General features: G+C 54.2%; 1 protein-coding gene across 3 annotated transcripts; it reads left to right on the plus strand.

Annotated features, from left to right (window-relative positions):
• The first annotated feature begins 378 nt into the window (after window positions 1–378).
• On the plus strand, window positions 379–23,064 carry CHAF1A (chromatin assembly factor 1 subunit A). 3 transcript variants are annotated; one of them, XM_079115519.1, is made up of 15 exons: window positions 379–683; window positions 3,484–3,534; window positions 5,294–6,138; window positions 10,528–10,584; window positions 12,897–13,099; window positions 13,450–13,510; window positions 13,837–13,905; window positions 15,279–15,505; window positions 15,861–16,029; window positions 16,159–16,239; window positions 16,514–16,606; window positions 17,486–17,744; window positions 18,193–18,662; window positions 21,952–22,048; window positions 22,440–23,064. In XM_079115519.1, exons 1-15 carry the CDS (start codon window positions 632–634, stop codon window positions 22,538–22,540), a joined length of 2,835 nt encoding a protein of 944 aa, XP_078971645.1. In that variant the 5' UTR covers window positions 379–631; the 3' UTR covers window positions 22,541–23,064. The 3 variants fall into 3 exon arrangements, with proteins under 3 accessions (XP_078971645.1, XP_078971643.1, XP_078971644.1); XM_079115517.1 differs by having other exon boundaries at window positions 413–683; window positions 15,882–16,029; XM_079115518.1 differs by lacking the exon at window positions 10,528–10,584 and having other exon boundaries at window positions 414–683.
• Window positions 23,065–23,176: the final 112 nt, after the last annotated feature.

The following is a 23,176-nucleotide window of genomic DNA, read 5'->3' on the forward strand; positions in this document are numbered from 1 at the left end:
CTGAGCATTAAAACAGACATCCATTTTCTTCATTCTCTCCGAATATATCTGCCAAGTGCTGTGGATGCCAGCCCAGACTACTTTATTGCTCATATAGAAAATTTCATTTTAATTGCAGTTGCTATATTCAGCCAATGTCTAATTAGAATAAAGTCAAAACCTCAGAGTTCTCATCTAAACCTTAGTTTCAGGTTGTCTCAGGCGCCGCTAGTGACGGAAAAGCCTGGCCCTCTCTGCCCCTATCCCACGCGCTCAGCCAATCGCAGTGCGTAGCTCTCAGCCAGGCATCTCGCTCTTCCAATCACAGGGCTTCTCGTTCCAGCCAATGAGGGCGGCCGGAAAGGAGCCCCTCCTCCACTCGCAGGAACATCAATAGAAGAGCCACAGGGGGAACGGAAGCCACGGCTCTCGCGAGGGTGCTCCCGCGCTCCTCTTTCCCCGAGGGGGGCTGTCACGTGGTGCGGCCTCGCCCAATCGGCTCCCAGACTGCGGGGGTCGCCGCGGTTCCCGCCAAATACGAGCGCAGCGGCCGCGGCAGCAGCGGCGCGGGAGGGAGGGCGAGCGCCAGCGGCCTCCCGAGCGGAGCCCGCACCCCCAACGCCTGAGAGGAGCTTCAGCTGCCGCCGGAGCGATGCTGGGGGAGCCGGAGTGCGGGGTGCCCGGTGCCAGGGGAGCGGCCGCAGGTCGGTTCGGCCTGCGTGAGGGGAAGGGGCGGCGCGGCCTGTGTGGGCCGAGCCGCCGGTTGGCGGTGGGCTGGCCTGTGGGCGCGGGCCTGCTGCTCCCGGCCGAGCGTGCGGTCCTCGGGGCCTCCCGATGCCGGACAGGGGCCCTGGGACGCGAAGGGCGCCCTGTTGACGTGATTGTTGCAGTCGCGACCACATACAGAGACCTTCTTCCCGGCGCCCTTGCGTCAGTGGCCCTCCAGGGCTTCTGGGGATGACGGGTCGGTGTTGCCTGGAGGGGAAAAGGCTTAGGAGGCGGAAGGGCCGGCCTTCCTGTTACCCAGTGCGCTAGTGTCCTCAGCCGGCTGGACATTGCAGAGGGTGGGAAATTGAGGCCCGAGGTCACATGGGCTGGGGGGTGGAAAGCAGAGCAGCTGCCTCTGCGGAGCGGGGCAAGTCCAGCCAGGTAAGAGGTTTGGGCGGTGCGGATGGCCGGGGAGCTGGACTCCTGCCTGCTGTGTAAAGGTCCTTTCTCCCTTTTTCTTGGAAGGGGTCATTCTAGCGTCCAGAGGCTTCCCAGAACTGGGGGTGGTAAGCCAAAGAAATCCAGACTGCCGTTCTTTCCTGCTTGACTCCAGATGGTAACCCCCGCACTTGGCACAGTGCTTGGCACCTAGTAGTTGCCCAATAAATATGTGCTGGTTGAGTTAATTAAGGACTGGAAGGGATATCAACTGATCTTGTCCAGGGTTTCTCAATCTCAGCACTATTACATTTGGGGCTGTCCTTGGCACTGTAGCACGCCTGGCCCGCAGTCACCCCTCCTCTACAGATGTAACAACCAAAAATGTCTCCCAGCGGTGGCTGGGTGTCCCCTAGGAGACAGGATCCCTGCACTCTCCTTAGAGAACTATTGCTCTGACTTTGGAATTTCACAGGCGTACAACTAATATAAATAAGATTGGGAAGACTCACTGTCATGGAGATGTGATCTTTTTATTTAACCAAGTCAGAATATCTAATTAAAAAATATAAAACCAAACACTGCTTGCTATGACCCTATTATCATAAAACAAAAGGCTGTTCTAACACCAAATAAAATTAGGAAGGATGGAATCTGAAAGAGCAGTTGATAATACTATGCCCGTGAGTGTTGCGAAGTATCTTCAAATAGTCCAGTGCCATGAATGGGTTCATATGTATACACAAAAGCATTCAAATGTATGTATGTATGTATATATATGCATATATATATTTATATTTTTAGTTGTTGGTGGACTTTTATTTTATTTATTTATATGGAGTGCCAAGAATTGAACCCAGTGCCTCACACATGCTAGGCAAGCACTCAACCACTGAGCTACCACCCCAGTCCCCTGGATTTTTGTGTTTTTTGTAGTCGACCATGAACAGCATTCCTTTATTTTATTTATTTTTATGTGGTGCTAAGGATCAAACTCAGTGCCTCACACATGCTAGGCAAGCACTCTGCCTCTGAACTATAGTCCCCAGCCCTGGGTGGGTCCTTTTTTTATAGTGACCTGACGTGGTTTCTGAGCACAGGTCATGTCTGTTCCCCTTTCATCATAGCTGGTGACTGACTCACAATCATGTAGATAAGTCCATGAGGTTGTCCTGAAAAGAAATTTAAGTGGCTAAAGATTATGGGGGGAGAGGACCTATGTTTTTATTAACCAAAACATTTTTTTTTTCATTCCCTTTAAGTGACAAGAAAGAAAACATCTTATTCTCCAGGGGGTGGGTGGCAGTTTCATCTATGGACAGTTGAGTTTAGAAAGCCCCAGTATGATTTTCATGTAGCTTTTATAAAATGTGATTCCCCAAAATAGCTAAAGTAGATTTTTCTAAGCCAGATTGCCTAGTGGATGTGATCTTCTAAACTTAACATAAAGATATTTATCCAAAGACTGGTTCTATTCATGGTTGATTCTGCATCAACTTTGATATTATTAGATGCTTTTCTTGAGATTTTTTTGCTTTGGGAAAATTTTCTCCTTTAATATGTCTTCAGCTCCTGCCCGACAAGTTCCAAGTACTTTAAATTGTGTTTCCTTCCTACACTACCTTTAAAATGAAAGTGAATTCTTTCCTAATATACAGACCTAGTGCTGCTGTGGAGGGTTGGTTTGGAGAGGACATTGGAGTCATGATGATGGGGAAATAGGAAACATGTTTTTTCTGTCTTTACCTTTATTCAGTCCACTTTTCATTGTTCCAAATACTATTTTGATTGGTTCCCAGTATGTTCCAGACCCAAGCGAGGTGTTCTAGGTACCATGTGAAACAAGTCACTGCTGTCATAGAACTGCCATTCTTTCTGGCAGGAGACATGATCATAAATATTTCTTTGTGAGTGCCAAAAAGAAAATGAAACAAGATATGGCTGTATCTAGGGCAGAATATCTCAACTTACTAACATTCTGAGCCAAATGACTTTGGCATGGGGAGCTGACCTGTTCATTGCAGGGTATGTAGGAGTATCCCTGGTCTCTACCAACTAGACTCTCTTGTATTTGGGGGGGGGGGGTGCTGTGGATTGAACCCAGGACCTCATGCATGCTAGGCAAGTGCTTTACTAATGAGCTACTTCAGCCCCCCCAACTAGACCCTAGAGCACCGCTAAGATCTCTCCCCAAAATAACCAAAAATGTGTCTAGGCATTGCCCAGTATGCCCAAAGGGCAGGGGGCAGCACCCCACCTTGAAAATCCCCTTGTACTTAATTGGCCCAGGTGTGTGTCTTTACTGACTTGATTGTTTCTAACACTTAATGATTGATCCTTTGCCATTTTTATTCCCAGCCATGGATTGCAAAGACAGACCTGCTTTTCCAGTTAAGAAGTTGATACAAGGTAATACTCTGGGCACAGGGTTAAATTTTCATTCTTAATTTATGTCCTTCATTGTCACCTATTGGGGTCCACAGTGAAATCCTTGAGGGCTGGAGGGAGAACTGTTGCTGTCTCTATAGGTTGAGTGTCCCTTATCCAAAATGTGTGGAACCAGAGTGTATCAGATTTCAGATTCTCTTTTTATTTTGGAATACTTATATATACATAATGAGCTACTTGTGAATGGGATCCAGCTACAAATAATCATTGTTTTCATATATGCCTTATACACATAACCTGAAGATAATCCTACAGGATATTTTTAATGTGTCTGGGTTTTGACTGTCCTGTCACCTGAAGGCAGGAGTGGATTTTCTATTTACATGTACTGTTGGCACTCAGAAAGCTTCAGATTTTGGAGCTTTTCCAATCGGGTGCTCAACCTGTACCAGGAAGCTGGGTAACCCATTTTTATACCAAAACTTCCCTTGGGAACAGCAGCAATCCAAAGGTCACCACCTCTACAGTAGGGTTTCTGTACCTCAGCTCCTGTGAAGTTTTGTGATCCCCCCACCCTAGGGTGTGCCATTCTGCAGACTGAGTTCGGCAGCATCCCTGGCCTCCCAGTAGATAACAGAGGCTTCCTCCAAGTTGTGATGACCAGAGACTTCTCCAGGCATTGCCAGATGTTCCTGGGGGCATAATGACCCCAAATCCTTTTGTGTAAAATAGGGAGTGTATTTATCCTCAATCCAGAAGTAGCTGGATTGTATAAAAAACTGGTTTCTGCTTTTTAGAATTTGGTTGTCCATCCAGTTTTCCTTGAGCTACTTATCTCCTGTGGGAATTGACAGCAGGATTGGTGTTGGTGGGAATTTTGCTGACGGCACGTGTCCGGAGCGGGAAGACCTAAGGCAAAACTGTAGAACTAGAGGGAATCCTTGTTTTAAAAACTGAGAAAGTTCAAGTGATCCCTCATAGGTTGATTTGCTTTGCTCTATTACATTATAATGTAGTGTATTTGAAGAGCTGGTTTGGCATGTAGGTGGGAGTGGGCTCCTTGGAGAGGTCATCCGTTTGAATTTCCTCGCCTCTCGGGTGTTGGCTGCACGTCTTACAGCCAGCCCTCACCAGCCAGGTTCTGGGAAGACAGATGAGGAAATCTAACAGCCTGTGGTGCTTGGGCTACAAAGAAATATTTCCACAAGGGTCTGTGTTTTCTTCAGAACCAGAAGCAATTATTTTCAAAGGGGATTTTTAGCCTTTGTAAATAAATTTGGGATTTGAGCTGTATCTTGATCAGAAAATCTTTTGAAATTTTGGCAGTAACCCTGTTAACAGGTTGTCATCCCCCCCCCCCCCTTTAATTAGAAGGTTGGAAGATTGTAGAGTAAAGCAACAGTCTTCCCTTCCCTGCTCCTTTTGTGTGCTGAGGATGGAACACAGCCTGATGCACAACGCTCAGCACGCTGTTGCTCAGCCACATCCCAGCCCTGAGAGCACCCTTTTGTTTGTTTCTTTTGGTGGCACTGGGGATATAAACAGGGCCTCACACATGCTAGGCAAATGCTGTGCCACTGAGCTACACTCTTAACTCCCAAAAACCCCCTCTTAAACATGAAAATTCCCCCCATAGCACAACAAGGTAGATACTTTTCTTTCTTTTTCCAGTTTTTTTTATTCATAAGGTGGATGATTTTGGAGCACACAGAATATTAAGGTATTTATTGTCACTGTACACTTTCACTGAAAAGGCAGCCTCCTTCTCTCTTCATTCCAGCCCGTCTGCCGTTCAAGCGCCTAAATCTTGTCCCCAAGGAGAAAGGCGAGAATGGATCAGAAGACATGGGAAGCTCCCAGAGCGTTTCTGTGGAAGGGAAAGTCTCTGATTTAGAAACCTCTTTGGACAACTTGGAGAACGGCTGTCATATAGGTTCTGACCTTGACTGCAGACCAAAACTTGTCAATGGGAAGGGTCCCTTAGATGACTTTATAAGAAATAGAATCAAAACCAGCATTGGCCAGAGCATGGTCATCATCGATTTGACAGAGGACTCTAATGACCAGCCAGACAGTACTGCAGACCCTGAAGCCTCCCTCTCCAGGGAGACTGTCAGTGGGGTCAGCGGAGTCCCAGATCAGGGGCTATCGAAGGTCATTCACAGCCACGAGCTGGCAGCATCTCCTGCAGGAGCCCTCTCAGACAGTCCTTGCGAATCAGAAGAGGCGCTTGTTGGCTCTGAAACCCTGGAGAGGAACGGCAGCTCTCAGGAGGGCACCCCACAGAGGCGCCCGGAGCCAACAGGGGGACCAAGACGGTGCTCCCAAAAGGAGCAGGACGGCTGGAGTGAGGCCGGGGGCATCCTGTTCAGAGGGAAGGTTCCCCTGGTGGTGTTGCAGGATATCTTGGCGGTGGAGCCTCCCCAGGCCAAGCCTCTCAGGACACCCCTGGACAAGAGCCTCACCTCAGGGACTGAGGTGCTAGAATCCTGCCCTGAGGAAGACTCTACCCTTAGCCACTCACCCCTGAGCTCCTCACCCACGAGCTCACCCGAGGGGCAGTTGGCTTCTGGAAGACAGCACCATGATCCCAGCCCCTCTCCCACCTCCACGCCTGTCCGCAGAGTGAGTATCTCCACAGAACTCCAGGTCCAGGTGCTGACCAGGCCCACACTGGGTCTTGGGATTTACTAAAGATATAGAATTCTCTGGTAGTAAAATCCGTGAATTGTTCAGTTCTCTGTGCAGCGTGGTGGGCTAAGGATGCCATTCAGTGGGGTGCCCACGTCTCATGGAATGATCATGTCAGCCTTCGTTGACCACACCTGACTGCCAGTCGCTCAGCTGTGGGTGACAGGGAATGCCAGCAGCTGTGCCCTCGCTTCCCCTGTTCCCATGTACCTGTCCCCATGTAGATCCGTTGGGACATCTTTCACATGGTGGCAAGACAGTGGGCAGATGAAACAAGAAACTGTAGAATCTGCTTTTACAGCAGTGCCACCTTTCTTAACCTCACCTGCAGGGACAAGAACAGGAAAGCCAGGGACCTGTCACCATTGTAAAGGACCCCAGAAAGATACCTTAAAGAATGTACTTCTTTAACACTTTGAGCATACCCTGTATGGAAATGATTGGGACAAGCATTTTGGATTTGGGGATATTTGCACATACACAATGAGATGTCTTTGAGATGGCACCCAAGTTTAGGCACCAAATTAATTTATGTTTTGTGTACACCTGTTTGTTTTGTTTGTGGTGTGGTGCTGGGGATGGAACCCAGGACCTTAGGCATGGTGGTCAAGTGCTGGCCACTGAGCCTTGCCCAGCCCTTTGTGCCCTGTGCAGTATCTGCAGGTAATTCACCACTGTCTTTAGTGCACCAGCATTTTGACTAAGATTTGTCACATAAGATGAAGTGTGGAATTCTCTGCCTGTGGCGTCATGTTGGTGCTCGGAAAGTTTCAGATTTTGAGGGATTTGTGGTTTCAGATTTTTGGATTAGGAATGTCCAATCTTCATTATTTCTAGTAAAGCACAGTGGTGAATGTCTCAGTTTTCTCATATCTTTAAGGTCTCAAAGGGTCTGGGTACAGTGGTGCATGCCCCTGTAATCCCAGTGGCTTGGGAGGCTGAGGCAGGAGGATCATAAGTTCAAAGCTAGCCTCAGCAAATTAGCATGATCCTGTCTCAAAAATTATAAAGGGCTGGGAGTATGACTCAGTGGTTAAGTGCCCCTGGTTCATTCCTTGACTCTGGTAAAAATCAGTCCAGACTCCCAAAATATATTGTTTTTGGTTTGGTTGCACTTTTGTTTGTTCACCTTAGATCTTTATGTAAGATTGGACCTTGTTTTGGTACCAGAAATTGAACCCATGGGTGCTGATCAGGGTTCAGTGGCCTCCTGCCTCAGCCTCCGCGTCACTGGGATTACAGGTGTGCATTGCCCAGCTGGGGTTCTTTTTAAAGTACTCCTGGTATCAGGAGAATCTCACTTTGAAAAACAACGGTTTGGGAACTGCCTTTTTCTTTGGAACTTTTTACCATGTAAGCTGGGCCAGATGGTCACACCTGTAATCCCAGTGGTTCCAGAGTCTGATGCGGGAAGATCGAGAGTTCAAAGCCAGTCTCAGCAAAAGTGAGGTGCTAAGCAACTCAGTGAGACCCCGTCTCTAAATAAAATACAAAATAGGGCTGGGGATGTGGCTCAGTGTCGAGTGCTCCTGAGTTCAATCCCTGGTAGGCCCCCCAAAAGATCCTTTTACCATGTGGCTTGTTTGCATAGTAGGCTTGTTAGCCTATTATGGATGATGCAGGGTGATTATGCCACAGACGGCAGCTGTGCTCCTGGGCGCTCTGGCTGGCCTTGGCATCAGGGGAGCCAGGTGGCAGGGGCTTTTCCACCTAGAGGAATTTAGTCAGCTGCATGGTTGGCGCTTTTGCATCTCTGGGTGAAAAGAAGTTGCACGTGTACTGAGCAGGGGTGACCGAAGGTGCGCACATGGTAATGCTCTTCTCTATAAGGACATGAACACCTGCGGGGTCCTGGAGTCAGTCACCATGGACGTGGGGAGCGGGGCGACCCTTGCAAGGGTTACATTTCATCATTAGCCCTCGGGACCATGTTCTCAGTCTGCCCTGAGGTTGTGTCTAGCAATTTTCTGATCTCTGCAAATGAGAGATCCCTCAGAAATACACAGGATCCTTTTGTTTCCTCACATGCGACACTTGTGCCACTCATCCTCAGAGTGGAAGTCCCCTTTCAACTGCTCTGTTTTTGCTGTGGTATGGAAGGGCTGCTGCTGTAGTCCTTGGTGGGTGCTTCTGGTGCCTCTGCTGTGTCACAGCAATGTGGTAGCTGCCCTGGGCTTCCCTCTGTGTGCCAGTTTGGGCTACTGGGAGATGAGCTCTTGCCAGCTTAGGAACACAGGCCTGTCTTGTTGCCATGTGGTTAGACTGTTCTGGGATTTTCACCTCCCTGTCTTGTCTTCCCTGCTGTTGACTTTCTCTCTGCAGCTGGGCCTGCGCATAGCAGCTCCTCCTACCTTTTGCCCGCTGCTGTCTTCCTGGGCCTAGAAATTCATTGCCCTTGTGAAGAAGTCAGAACTGTTAAATCTAGAGAGACTTTGTCCAGAAACTTTAATGCCCAGACATAGTGAGGTCCTTCTTGCTGAGAGCGTGGTTGGGTTTGTGCTTGAACTTCCTCCTGGGGTCCTGTGTGGAACCTTGACTGGATAGTTGCTATCTGCTCAGGTGACCAGTGTGTGCCAGAATCACGTGCAGTTTGAGAGTGAGCGCCATCAACACCAAGTCCTGTTTCAGGAAGGTAGCGTTTTATCAGACCAAGAAGGTCCCCCGTGTTTAGGGAAGCAGTGGCAGTGAGGTCTGCAAGCAAGTGGCAATTGCTGGGATCCTCAGGTAGTCTAAGCCTGAGCCTGCTTGTCACATGGGCTGCAGTGCTTGTAGCCCAGGAGCAAAGAGAAACCTCATGCAAAGCCCTGGATTCTAGCTGAGGGTGAGCAAGTGTGGGCACGGCCAGATGAGTGTGTGTCCCTCCACGTCCTGTCCTCTAGGAAGCTGGCTCCCATTGCATTCTAGAGAACACAAAGGACAGCCACAGAGATACAGCCACTCACACTGTCGTCAGGTCCTTTGGTGTGGGGCAGCGCCCGCAGACTTGGTGGACCAAGCGTGTTCCAGGCAGATGACTTTCCATCAGCATTTGTTGACCGCCTGGCGCTGGCGCTGCCATTGCCACACACCCAGCAGAGGCAGGACACAACCGTCATGCCAGCAACTAAGGCTGTCTTCTGGTTTGTGTCTGATTCTGCACATGGTTCAGGTTTTCCAAATAAAGATGTCTCTGCAACACACCCTTGTGGGCCTGCTGGAGCCTCTCCAAGGACATGGGCCTTTGGTTTTCTGTCTCAATGTCGGCCTTCTTTTTCAGCCTCCTCTGCAAGTTTGAATGGAACCTGGAGAGTTACTTCTCCCACTGTGACCTCTCTTTCCCCACTGTGCTTCTTCCTGATGGTCTGTCCAGGAAACCTGGTGGGAGGTGCTTGGGCCAGTACTGTGAACTCCTCCTGTTCACACTTGTACCTGGAACCCTTAAGCTGGAGGGTGTGCGAGGGAACGCTGAGTCTTGGCTGTTCTTGTAACCTGTGCCTTGTTTGAAGTAGGTGGTATAGACTGTTGTGCCTGAGAGTCCAGGGCTCTGGACCAGATTTTCACCCAGGGAGTTGACTGTTTATCCTGGGTCTTCACTCCAGATTCTGAAAGGCAGAGTTGGGTTGTGGCTCTGTGGTTAGTACTTGCTTGGTGGGTGCAAAGCCATGATTCCATCCCCAGCACCACATACACACAAAGGCAGAGGTGTATCAGGCAGAGTATCCTTCAGAGGCCACAGAAATCCAAACTGCTGATGTGTTTTATTTATTTGAAGTATTATCAATTTTTAGACATTACATTAAAAAGCCGCATAAAATTCGTAGCATTAGGTCCTCCTGGGAGTCAGTGGCCCTTGGCCCAGGTTCCTCTAAGAGCTCCATGCCCTTGGTACTGATGGGTCCTGTGTCCTTTGCTACAGGTTCCTCCACACCCTTCTGCCTGTGGCTTTTATTTCTGAGCTCAGCAGCTTCAGTTCTTCCTTTTCCTGCCTTACCCCCCCCCCCCGCCCCGCACTTGTCTAGTGCCAGATACACGTGTGTACGTGCATATCCATTGGCGTCTGTGACACTGTGGTTCTGTTTAGGAACACAGGCAGCTGCGAAAGGGTGCAGTGTTTCCTTTTTTGCAAAGATGTTCTTAATAGTGCTGGCCTTCCAGTCGTTCCTTCCCTTTCCCAGGGACTTCAGGGAAGGTGTCTGTGGGGAAAAGTGATTGAAACAATCCCTGCTTAAAAATAAATAGCTTGGGCTGAGGTGTGGCTTGGTGGTAGTGCCCTTGCCTAGCGTGGTGAGGCCCGGGGTTTCACCCCTGGTTCTGCAAAAAAGAAAACATGTCTTTTTATTTCAGATAACCAAGAAATTCGTCAAAGGGTCCACAGAGAAGAACAGGATGAGACAGCAAAGAGTAAGGCGCTTTCCCCGCAGGAGAGCGTGTCCCTGTGCCTGCCGGCCTCACCGCCGCACAGCCCTCGCTCCTCCTTGGTCCCGTCTTCACCTTCCCTGACACTGGGTTGACGCGTGCCTCCTTTACACACCTGGATGTTGTGGTCTGTGGGTCACATCGCTTTGTGATAAGCCCTAGGGTCTTGCCTGTCGCCTCTTCCTGAGCCTAGGAGTAGGAGTGGCAATGCCACTACCTCCATAGCTGCCATCCCACAGCACAAATGGCCCTCACGGGACTGGGCGAGGCTCGGTGGCAGAACCCTCGTCCAGCAGGTGGGAGGCCCTTGGCTTCACCCCTGGCAACAGAAGAAGCCTGATCCCTGCATCCCCATCTCTTCAGAGGGAGTTTAGCCCTGCACTAGAGGAGTGATAATGGTTAGTGGCTCCCTGTCCAGCTTTGCTTCTGTTGACTGGGGTTCACCATGTTCAGGTTTGTGTGCATGTGCATGTGTGTGTGTTACTGGGTTGAACCGAGGCATATTTTACCACTAAGCTATACCCATAGCCTTTTTGTTTTATTTTGAGACAGGGTCTCACTGATTTGCTAAGGCTGACCTTGAATCTGCCATCCTTCTGTCTCAGCCTCCCAAGTTGCCAGGATGACAGGCGTGTGCCACTGTACCCAGCTCATTTGGTTCTTATTGTGGCAAAGTTCAGAGAAAGCCAGTGAGGTTCCCTGTTCCCTGCAGCTTAGGCAAGGGGCCATTTCAGCAGCTGGCTCTTCGTTCCCCCAGTGTTTCCTGGGCCTCATTACAGCTGCACTTGGGTTTGTTGGGCTGGGTATTAAAACCAGGGCCTCTTACATGCTAAGCTACACCCCCAGTCCTATCTTCTTTACTGGAATTTTAGAGTCAGGCATGCATGGAGAGAAAAAGCCTCGGGTATGGCTAAAGCAATCTGTGCCTGGATTCTGAAGCCTTGACCTATTTACTCAGCACCTGGGAGCAGCCCTCCCTGCCACTGCGCCCAGGGTCTCATCTAGTCCAGACCTGATGCCTTCCTTGGGCATCCTCCATTTCCTGTGATGCTGCTAGGATTCTTGGCAGGTCCCTGTGGCTTATGTTACCGTGATCGAGGTCTGTCAGGGCAGATGCAGCACGTCACTTCACATGTGGGGTCAATTTAACAGTCACGGTCCTGTGGGAATGACCTCGGCGGTACAGGCAGGAAGCATCCACCTTCTGCCAGCAGGTGTGCTTGCCTGAAAGTCATGTGGGATTTTGTAACCAGCTCAAGCCACATGCCAGCTCGGCAGAATGAGGCCCCGGTGTGACGTGAAGCCTGTCCTTCGTGGAGAGCCTCAGGGACACTGGTCCTCAAAGCCCACAGTAACATGGGTACTACCTCAGCCATTGAGGTCACACTGTCCTGTCTTCACCTGAAAGATGGTTCTAGTTTTTATTTAGGTTTTCATTTTACTTTGTTTTCTCACTTATTCGCACCCTGGCAAGACTGTCCTGTGGGTCACTTGGCCTTGTCTCACCCGGTCTTCCTTATAACCTGGTGTGCTCTGGGGTGGGAGGCAGGGAAGCACTTCTGTTTGGAAGGTAGAAGACGAAGCCTGTCCTGTTGCTGTTTCTCTATTCTGACACGCTTTTCTGATTGAACACGCCGCTGGCACCTCGGGGAGGCGGGCCTGGGCTGTGGTGTCCTCCGGCTGTTGTGCGGTGCTGAGAGTCAGACCACAGCCTTACACATGCCAGGCAGGCACTCTACCACACGGTTATACCCGCACCCTGGCTAGCTTTCTGCTGGGGTCCAGCCCTAGCAGTGGTCGGGATAAGTTAAAAATTTTTTTTAAGTGCCCAGCCTCATTTTTATTTTGTTAGAGACCGGTTCTCACTACATGGCCTTGGATGGCCTGGAACTTGCCTCAACATTCTGCATAGCTGGATGGCAGCTGTGGTCACCATGCCTGGCAGCTCCACATGGTTTAAAGTCATTTTATTTACTTGTTTATTTGTTTATTTTTTAGTTGTGGGTGGACCTTTATTTATTTATATGCGGTGCTGAGAATCGAACCCAGTGCCTCATCCGTGCTAGGCAAGCGCTCTGCCACTGAGCCGCAGCCCCAGCCCTTAAAGTTATTTTAAATGACTCTCCCGTTGCATCACCCACGAGGTGCTGGGACCAGGGACTAAATTGTCATTGTTTTATGAGGGCAGGAGATGGGATGGGTGGAATCGTCCCTCCCTCCCGCGGCAAGGCCTCTGGAGCTGCCGCCCGCTCTTCCCTCCAGGGAGGTCACAAGGACCAACTGTGGTTGTCTCTCAGGATAAAGAGCAGTTGAGGGAAGAGAAGGAAAAACTGAAAGAGGAGGCCCGCCGGGCCAAGGAGGAGGCCCGGAGGAAGAAGGAGGAGGAGAAGGAGCTGAAAGAGAAGGAGAGGCGCGAGAAGCGGGAGAAGGACGAGAAGGAGAAGGCGGAGAAGCAGCGGCTCAAGGAGGAGCGGCGCAAGGAGCGGCAGGAGGCTCTGGAGTGAGTGCCGCATGCGCCCGGGCGGTGCCTCTGGCAAGGCAGCGGCTCCCCTGCCGCTTTCCCCCTTGCACCTGGACAGGGTGGCGGCGCCCACGCCCGGCACTGCCCGCCGCAAGCCTGTGGGGATGGAGTGCCAGCTCTGCGTGCCAACTGCTTCCCTGGGTGGGTGGTTCCTCCCGCGCCAGTTCTCTGCCGTGCTTTGTCCTCTTCCCTTGCCAATACCTTGTACCACAGCTTTGTGGATGTGAGCAGTTCATGGTCGCTGGGTGCAGACTGATACTGCCAGGCGAGCGCCACAGCCCCTGCCAGCAGCCAAGCCAAAAACTGAAATGCAGTTTGCTGTCTCACAGGGCTAAACTCGAGGAGAAGAGGAAAAAGGAGGAGGAGAAACGGTTACGGGAAGAAGAAAAGGTAGCGCGCCGCCCAGTGCCATCTCTGCCTCCGCTGCACCTTGAGCTGTCTGAGCCTTGGGCAGCCCAGTGGCACCCACAGGGACTGAGGAGCCTGTTTAAATGCCACTAGTGTCACTGGCTCCCGGTGCCATTCTTCCACACTCCTGCTGGCCACCACCCTGACGGGACTTTGGCCTTCTGATACTGGCTGCGCCCTCTCCGTTGCGGGTCGATGGGTTTTGTGGGCTGGAGTGTCATGGCCTTTGCTTGGGAGTGCTTGGGACTCGGTTCTGGAGGCCTCTGCCTGCCCTGAGACAGCGCTCTCCCTTCACTCTCCCTTCACAGCGCATTAAGGCGGAGAAGGCTGAGATCACGAGGTTCTTTCAGAAGCCAAAGACTCCACAGGCCCCCAAGGTGAGCAGCGCCTCCTTCTCGGCTTCTCAGGTCTGAGCCTTTCTCCCCTCTAGAAACAGAGGGGTCTCTTCTCTGCTTCATTAAGACAGGCCTCCAGTCACCCAGGGCGCCTTCATTTCTGGTGACGTCTGGAGGTCTGATATTGGGGCATTCGCTTTGTCCCAGCAGCAAACACGTGCTGAGCGTGGTAGCTGTGCAGAGCCTTCAGAGCTTGCCGTGTGCAGGAATCAGGTGCTCAGGAGGGGGCCAGGCTGCAGGGTGGGCACAGCGTGTTGCTGCCGGCCTGCTGGCAGCTCAGACCTCTGCAGGTCTGCAGTGCACCTGGCTCTCTTCTCTGCCAGGTGCTGTGCCATGCGCTCACACCTGTGCCTCAGGGTGGTTCTGAATTGCTCTTGTGGCTTTTTGTTCAGCCATGGTCTCAGGTTTTTGCTGTGGCACATTTTACATCTATTTCATTCAGTTTTTTAGTTTTAACGTTTTTCGTTCCAGGGGTTGAACCCAGGAACTGAGCCGTGTCCCCAGCCCTTTTTTTTACCAGGCTTGCCTGGAACTTGATGACCCTTCTGCTTCAGCCTCCTGAGTTGCTGGGATGACAGGTGTCCTGTCACATGCGACTATTTTTAAACGTGTTTTCTTGGCCAAGAGCGGTTGAATTCCAGGTGACCCGCCCACAGAGCCACCTGGCTGTCTCAGGGTTTCGCAGGGTGGTAGTGTCCCAGCCCACCAGCAGCATTTCCTCTGCAACCCCACCCCGTCCTGTGCTACCAGCCCTGGGATCCGCAGGCGTGAGTGCCAAAGGGCTTCGGAGGAGGGATCCAGTCTCCCAGCATTCACAGCTGGACGAGGCCAAGCAGCTGAGGTGGCATTTCAGGTTCCAGGTGGTCTGCAGTGCTGAAAGCCCACCTGGTATTCTAGTGGCAAGGCTCTCCTGGGTCACAGGAGGGGCAGGGGTGGCGCCCAGACCCGTGTCTGCCTGTCTCTGGTCACCTGTGTCCATCCATCCAGGTTCTGCAGGGATAGTTTACACACAGTGAAATTTACTCTTTTGGGGACTTTCAGTGAGTTTTCACAGATGTTAGAGGCCATGTAACCGTTCCCACAATCAAGACCTGGAAATCATCGGTCAGTCACTGCAAAAGCTCCCTTCTGGCTCATCCTGCCCACCCTGCCCCTGCAGCCATGGATGGATGCCCTGTAGCTTTGCCTTTTCCAGAATTTCCCACACGTGAACATCTGCATCTCTGCTTCTGAGTGTGTTCCTTTGCGGTCCATGGTGGAGGCAGCAGGCTCTACCCTATGTCCTCAGTGCATCTTTGTTGATGAGTGTATTCATTTTCCACACAGTGTCCCATTGGGTCCCCTTTCTGTTTCAGACCCTGGCTGGCTCCTGTGGCAAGTTTGCCCCCTTTGAAATTAAAGAGCACATGGTCCTTGCCCCCCGTTGTCGGGCTGCCTTCAACCAAGACCGCTGCGATCAGTTGGACCAGCTCCTGCAGCAGCAGAGTGGAGATGGCTCCTTCTTGGAAGAGCTGAAAGGCCGCAGGCCTCTCAGGTCTGGACCCACCAGGCTATGTAGCCGGAATGCGGATGTTTTCAACAGGTAGAGCCCAAGGACGCTGTCCTCTGCCCATGGGGCTGTGAAGCCATGCACAGGAGTCAGGCCCGCGTCTCCCAGGCCACGAGCCTCCCTCTGCCCTGCCTTTTTCTGAACCCCACGGTCTCACCCGCCTGTCTCTCCCAGGAGTGCTCCTCTGCTGCAGAGGGCGTCTCCTTCCTCCTGCACACAACCCTGTGCTGCAGCCTCCTGGTTCGGGTTGTGTCCCTGCCACTGCTGCTCACCTTGCTTTGGAGACGGGCAGTGCTGCAGTTCAGCTGTTACCCTTCTGCACCCGTCTCCCGTGGGTCCCGGGGTGCGGGCGGCAGAAGCAGCAGACTGGACGCCTTTGATCCACCAGTGACATGGTGATCGTGGGCAGTGGCAAGGTGGCCAGCGTTCCTGAACGGAGGAAGTTCGGCCAGATGAAGCTCCTGCAGTTTTCTGAGAATCACCGGCCAGCATACTGGGGGACGTGGAATAAGAAGACAGCCATCATCTGCCCGCGGAACCCCTGGGCCCAGGACAAGGTAGGGGCTCTCAGGTGCCCAAGCCCGTCTTTGCGTGTCCCTGCTGCACGCAGGTTTCGTGCCTGCTCTTCTTGGCCGCCCTTTTCTCCCCGCCTGATGACGGCAGCAAGGCCTCGTGTCCCCTTGCAGGCGCTGCTGGACTACGAGGTGGACAGTGATGATGAGTGGGAAGAGGAGGAGCCCGGGGAGTCCCTGTCCCACAGTGAAGGGGTGAGGCCCCCAGCCGGCCCTGGCCCTGGTGGTGCTGGGCCCACCACCTCCTGCGGCCCTTGTCTGCTTGTCTGGCTCTCAGTCCACCGTGACCCAGCGGGATTCCTGCTGATCCCATGGTATCTATAGGAGTGACCCTCCGCGTGGCGGAGCCTGGGCCCCTCATGCTGGATGAGGGCCCTGCCACTGAAGGACCCCAAGCCCCGGTGAGCTCTCTAGTGAAGCCTGCGTCGTTTCCCCACGTGCAAAACTTAGTTTACTTTTTCTCTTTGAGGATGATGACGATGAAGTAGGGGAGGATGAAGATGAGGACGATGGCTTCTTCGTGCCACACGGATACCTGTCTGAGGATGAAGGCGTGACTGAGGTAAAGGGTAAAGGGGGAGGTGACTGGCTCAGAAGTTCACCCAGGGGCTGGCGCTCAGTGACTCTTGTCCTGGGGCCAGTGACAGTGGCCATGCCTGCCCTGGCCACTGGACTGCACACCCTGCTCTGCTGCAGTTTGGGGTGGGTCCTGAGCTTGGTCGGGGTGGCTGGATCTCGGTTTTGCCTGGGAGAGTCCAAGCGTGGTGCTGTCTGGCAGAGCCCTGATGATTGCGCAGCTGTGGTTGGGGTTGGAGGGCCCCAAACCTGCTCAGCTGGAGAGTGACTGTGCAGTGCCCCGGTAGTCCCCAGCCGGCCCCAGTGTTCAGTCTTGTGGGCTGTGGGTGCACCACAGCCATGTTTTTGAAACCACCACCCAAGGCGCAGACACGTAGGACCTCATCCCCAGAGGTCCCCCGTGCCTCCAGCTTGCCACCGTGCCGCCACTCAGCAAAACCTGCAGGAGGAGCAGCCGTGCCGAAGCCACTCCCAGGCTCTCGGGCCTTTGCTGTGTCAGCGCCTTGGGCCCACTCTGCATGTGCTTCTGCAGCCCTGACCCACGAGGCACCCGTGTCCTGGCATGCCCCCAGACATCTGCCACTTAGTGGTCTGGGTCTGGCACGTGTCTCGGGCAGAGCCCCTGCTGCCGAAGGGGCAATTGGGGTGGTGGCAGTGACCACACATTGACCGGGAAGGCAGCTGGGCAGTAAGTGTCCTCAAGGGCAAGGTTGTAGCAGGGTCATAGCAGCATCTGACTGGCCACAAGCAGTTGGGGTATCTGGAAATGCTCTGCCATGTCCTCCCCACTGGGTCTGGCTCTGCGAGTGGCTCCTGGGCAGTGGGCAATGGCAGCCCCAGGCCAGCGAGCTTTCCTCCCTGCCAGGAATGCGCCGACCCCGAGAACCACAAGGTGCGCCAGAAGCTGAAGGCCAAGGAGTGGGACGAGTACTTGGCCAAGGGGAAGCGGTTCCGCGTCCTCCAGCCCGTGGTGATTGGCTGTGTGTGGGCGGCCACCGGGGACAGCTGCTCGGACCTCGACCTGAAGGTGCTGCAGCAGTTCACTGCGTGCCTCCTGGAGACGGTGCCCTCAGAAGAGGAGCAGGCGCCCAAGGCCTCCAAGAGGGAGAAGAGGGACCAGCAGAGTAAGTGGGGCAGGGTCGCGGGTGACCTCTGCTCCCAGCCCAGGTGGTGCCGCAGCTGAAGACGGGCCTTTAGCTGCCTGTCCTTCTAGCTGACCTGTCCTCAGGACGGGAAGGGGCCCAGGCCATGTGTGGACTTGTGCTCTGCCTGTCTGCTCCTCAGTCCCGTCCTGTCCTTGGTGACTCTAATCACCGTCCGGGACACAGCGTGGAGTGCTGAGTGGGAGGCCACGTGTCTGCAGGACGTCTCTGGGCCGTGCCTCCTCGCTCTTCAAGAACCAGGGAGTGCAGCTCCAGGAGGCAGGAGGCTGGCTCTGGGAGCTGCCTGGTGGCCCTGCCTCGGGTCTGCTTTCCCAAGCCCCCAAGGCTGCCAGGCCTGGACCTTGCAGACAGTCAAGGACCTGTGTGCCCGTGTCTGGGTCTGACCCACGCCATGTCCCCTGTCCCCCAGTCCTGGCCCAGCTGCTCCCGCTGCTGCACGGCAATGTAAACGGGAGCAAGGTGATCATCCGGGAGTTCCAGGAGCACTGCCGACGAGGACTGCTCAGCAGTGACGCGGGCGGCCCCCCAAGCCCTGCCTCCCGCCCACAGACCCCCACCGCCACCAGCGAGGATGCCGCTGTGCCCTCCAAGGCCAGGCTCAAGCGAATCATTTCTGAGAACTCGGTGTACGAAAAGAGGCCAGACTTCAGGATGTGCTGGTACGTCCACCCGCAGGTGCTCAAGAGCTTCGACCAGGAGCACCTCCCTGTGCCGTGCCAGTGGAGCTACGTCACCACGGTGCCCTCAGCCCCCAGGGAGGACAGTGGCAGTGTCCCTGCCACCGGGCCCAGCCAGGGAGTGCCCGCCCCACTGAAGAGGAAGTCGGCGGGCAGCATGTGCATCACCCAGTTCATGAAGAAGCGCAGGCATGATGGGCAGGTAAGCTGCCTTTGGCTGTGGGAGGGCAGGCCATGGGGCAGTGGGACCCCACGGTCGCTGCTTTCCTCTTCTTTTCCTGGTGTTCTGTTTTGAGGCAGGGTCTCGCTGAGTTGCTTTGGGACCTCTTGCTCAGGAAGGTGGGGCCTTGGGCACCTGCCCAGCCATGGCAGCCTGCGCTGGTGTCCGGTGTGTCCCTTTTGTCATGAGCTGTGGTGTTGCCGTGTGGGCACCGGCTGCTCTCCTGGCCAGCGTTCTGTGTACTCTGAGCTTTAGAGATACAGGTTGCAGAGTCCTAGTCCCCAAGTGTGGTGCTGCCGTGGGGGCTGGCTGGATGGCTAGGTGGTGAGAGAGGGCACAGAGCAGGTCCCCAGCCTGCATCTCCTTCGCAGCACAAAAGGGTCATAGGGGCCAAAGGCAAGGAAACCAGCTCTGCAGGTGATGGCTGGTCATGTCCCCACCACTGGTCTAGGTGAGGACTTGCATATGTCACAGCCTTCCTGTCAAAGCAAGGGAACCTCTGCAAACTCCTGGAGGGTCCCGCGTTACTGCTGTGACTCCTCATGTGTGCAGCTCCCTCCACTGGGGTGGCACATGGCATTTTGGGGGACCCTAAAATGACAAGTGTCAGTCCGTCTGTCGTTGGTTCCAGCTGTGCTGAGGAGCAGGACCTGCTGTCATCATTGGTCCCCAGACTGTCTGAGAAGGAACCCAGACCTAGCTGCCTGACTCAAAACTAGCTGGGAACCAAGCGTCCTGGTTTGAGACTGGCAGAGCTCAGAGACCCTTGCCATTGGTGTCACTGTCCAGGCAGCTGTTTTGGCCTTGCCCCCTCTGCACTCCCCTGGGAGCCTCGGTGCCCAGGGCTCTACAGGCCCCCATCCAGGCAGCGTGTCCCCCCTCGTTAGACATGGTGTCTCTCTGCTCCTCCTCAGGCTGTCCTGGGTACTGTGACTGGCACATGTTCCTCTACGTGGAGGACAGTGGCTTGAGCCCGCGGGCCAGCCCTGGGCAGGGTATTGCATGCGTAGTGTGGTGCTTCATTGTTCAACCCACGCTCCAACACAGAAAGTGGTGGTCAGAGGGTTGGCATGAGACGCGCGCGGGGGGCCTAAGGCGTGGTGTCACCTGGCATCTCGCCTACAGCAGCCTCGTGATGAGCGAGGTCTCCCCCCGTCCACAGTGAGGCTCATCCGGGCTCAACAGCACAGAGGGCCTCGCTGCAGACCGTGCAGTGCAGGCCAGGCCACGCCAGCGATTGCGCCTCAGCAGGTCCCAGGGTCCCCTGAAGTCTGCATTCGTGAGACACCCGCCCTGAGACTGATGGGAAGAGAAGTGGGGGCGTCCCACAAGGAGGCACCTAGCACCTGGCTCCCCAGGCTGTCGTGCAAGCAGGCACTTGGCTGGTCCCTGGCGAGGTCCCTGGCGAGGACCATGGAGGCATCATGGACCTCATGGCTAGGCCAGCCTCCTGTGTTCGACTCCCTCCTCCTCGTTTTCTTTTTTCTGTTACTTCACACAGCCCTGGGGTCGGACCCACGGTGCTCTACACTGAACTGCATCTCAACCCTGTTTCATTTTACTTTTGAGACAGGGTCTTGCCAAGTTGCCCAGGCTGGCCTCCAACTTGCCACCTCCTGCCTCCGCCTCCTGAGTTGCTGAGTTCACCAGCGTGCACATGCCTGCTGCTCTGCCAAGCCTTAGCTTCCAGTGCTTAGTCACTGGTCACTGCCCTCTGGAAGGGTAGAAAGGGGCAGCCTTGCTGGACACATTTTTTTCTGTTTTGTCTTGTTTTTGATTTTTGTAAGGCACTGGGGGGACCCCAGGACTGTGTGTGTGCTTGGCAAGTGTCCTACCACTGAGCCCCCCGTCCCTCAGATGCTCTCTGTAGCTGCCAGAGTCTGAGGAAGCGAGACCTGGACCCCAGAAGGCAATCCTGGGTAGGAATGGCTTTGGGGTGTGCTGAGCAGGTCTGCTGCTTCAAGGGCACAGAGGCCAGCAGGTGGCTGCAGGCATCAGGTACGCATCCTGCCTCCATGGCGAGGACTGTTTCAAGACCCTGAGTGGCATGTATGTAACTCTTAGGTTGGGGTCCCTATTCCGGGGTTTGGAATAGCCTGACATTTGGCCTGAGGCAGTAGGATCTTGTGTACCAACAGGGCTGTCCTGGGCTCCCAGTTCCCCCTCAGGGATCTCTGGCTCTAGGGTACCTCAACTATTCAGGCCTCAGTTTTATTTAAAAATGTTTAAATAGAGGGTCTACTTGCCCTTACAGCCTGGTAGACCCTGTGATGTGCACCCATAGCCCCCGCTCCTGGGGGGTTGAGGCTGGGGGATTGCTTAAGCCAGTTCAAGGCCAGCCTGAGCAGCATAGTGAGACCCCGGCTTCAAAATCAAAGGAAAGGAACAGCGAGTGTTGGTTCCACTGCCTTCTGGCCCCTGTATTCCACACCGTGGTGGTGGTGGAAGACAGGTTACCAGCGGCAGCCAGCTCCTCGCTGAGGGACTCCGCATGCTCCCAGGTCCTGGCTTCGCCATGCACAAAGCCCACTTGGTGCCCTGAGGACACAGAGCAATGGTTCTGTGGGACGGTCTGGATCTGAAGAGAGCCAGTGCCGCAGACCGTCTGGGGAGGCGGGCCTGTCCGTCACCTGCGGCAGCAGAGGACTGGAGGGCCCTGGGGGCAGCAGGCCAGGAAAGAAGCTTACAGGCTGACCCTTTGTTGTCATTGCTCTTTCAGGCAGTTTTATAGAGGAGGAATTCAGAAGTGTCTTGAGGAACAGCCTCCCTGTTGGGGTGTGAAGCTGCCCACTGGGATGGGACACGGTGGTCACTGTTGCTCGGGCTGCCCAGAGGCTTCTGACCATTCAGGCCCTGTGGGGCACTGCCACTGGCAGAGCTGGTCTGAGCTTATGCACATGGGGGCCATGAGGCCAGGCAGGGGACCAGTGTGCTGGGGATGCACAGCAGAGAGCTGGGCCTGCCAGTCTTTCAGGCCACACCCAGATCAGACTTGGGAAGTGCGTGTTCATCCACCTCTTTCAACCCAAACTGGAAGCCATCTTTGCACTGAGGCAGATAAGGACGGTAGTCTTCAGATCTCTGACTTTGGCTCCTTCTAGGGAACCCCCAGGATTTTCTTCCACTGCAGCTTCCCAATCCGTCAAGATTGAAGAAGTTGTTGCCAGTTGGCCGGGACCTAGGGGCTGTGCAGAGAGGGGGACCACATGACGTGAGCCACAGTTGTGCCGTGCCCCTCCCTGCTGATGGCCTGTGTGCCCTGTCTGTCCAGGTTGGAGCTGGGGACGTGGATGGCTTCCAGGCAGACACAGAGGAGGAGGAGGAGGAGGATGGCGACTGCATGAGCGTGGACGTCCCGGATATTGGGGGTGAGAAGGGCTCCACCACTCCGCTTCTCATTCAGATCAGCAGGAGAGGGGAAAGCCATCCAGGTAGAGGGACGTGTGAAGGCCCTGAGGTGGGAATGGCTGAGTGGGAGGAGTGTGCAGGGTGAGGGTAGGGGCTGAGATGGCTGCCCACTCCGAGTGATGGGGGAGCCCGGGCAGGGCCTGGGTGGGAGGGGACGGAATCTGACAGGGCAGGTGAGTGGGTACAATCTTGGGGGCCTCCAGCGACCTGAGCTTCCACTGGCTCTGGGGCTGTCCCCCTCCTGCCACTGTGAGACAAGCTTCCCACCTAGAGAAGACTCCAGAGCAGGGGTGGCCGCTCCTCACGGGGAGCCCAGTATGGCAGCCAAAGACCCTTTGTCATGCCCTCCAGAGGCCCACGACCCGTGTGGAACCACTTCTGGAGCCGAGGACGTAGTGCGAATGGACACGAGTGAGAACCCGCTGCCTGCCAGTCCACTCTGTGCCTCCTGAGAGTGTCCGGTGGGCCAGGCGTGTATCGAATGGTTGGGGGTCCTCGACACAGACCAGATACTTGAACCTACTACCAATTCCTGTGTAAAGAGCACTTTGTCCTGCTTCACAGACCTCCCAGGTCTGGAAAGTTCATATAGGATTCTTGATGAGTTGTTCTTGACATTTTGTAAAAATCGTCCCAAAAAACTGCGTATTACTCCACCCTTGAATAAAGCATTATGAGAGGTGATGGCATACAGGCCCTGCTCGCCCCTCAGGCCCAAGAGCAACATGAATTGAAGCAGCAGAGGCACCTGGGCCCCACGGCGCGGGCGTCTGGACTGTGGAAGTGTGTAAACTTATTCTCTCACCCTGAACCGTCTTGTCTCCATCCGTCAGTACGCCATTTCCATGAGTGGGACCGTCCATCCCCTTGGCCCAGCGGTGAGGGCTGCTTGGCAGGTGCTTCTCCTTGTTCCTCTTCCTGCCCTTGAGGTGTGAGCACAGCGCATCCCAGGTCCCTCTCCTTCCCGGACCCTCAGAGGCAGGGACAGTTTGGAGAGAAGCCCTGGTGTGGCTGGAGCTGCTGCTGTGCTCAGGGCTGATGATGACAGCTGGCTGGAGAGCTGAGGTCAGGGCACTTCCTATCCAAAT

This window comes from Sciurus vulgaris (assembly GCF_902686455.1).
Source record: "Sciurus vulgaris genome assembly, chromosome: 16".
Taxonomy (NCBI): domain Eukaryota; kingdom Metazoa; phylum Chordata; class Mammalia; order Rodentia; family Sciuridae; genus Sciurus; species Sciurus vulgaris.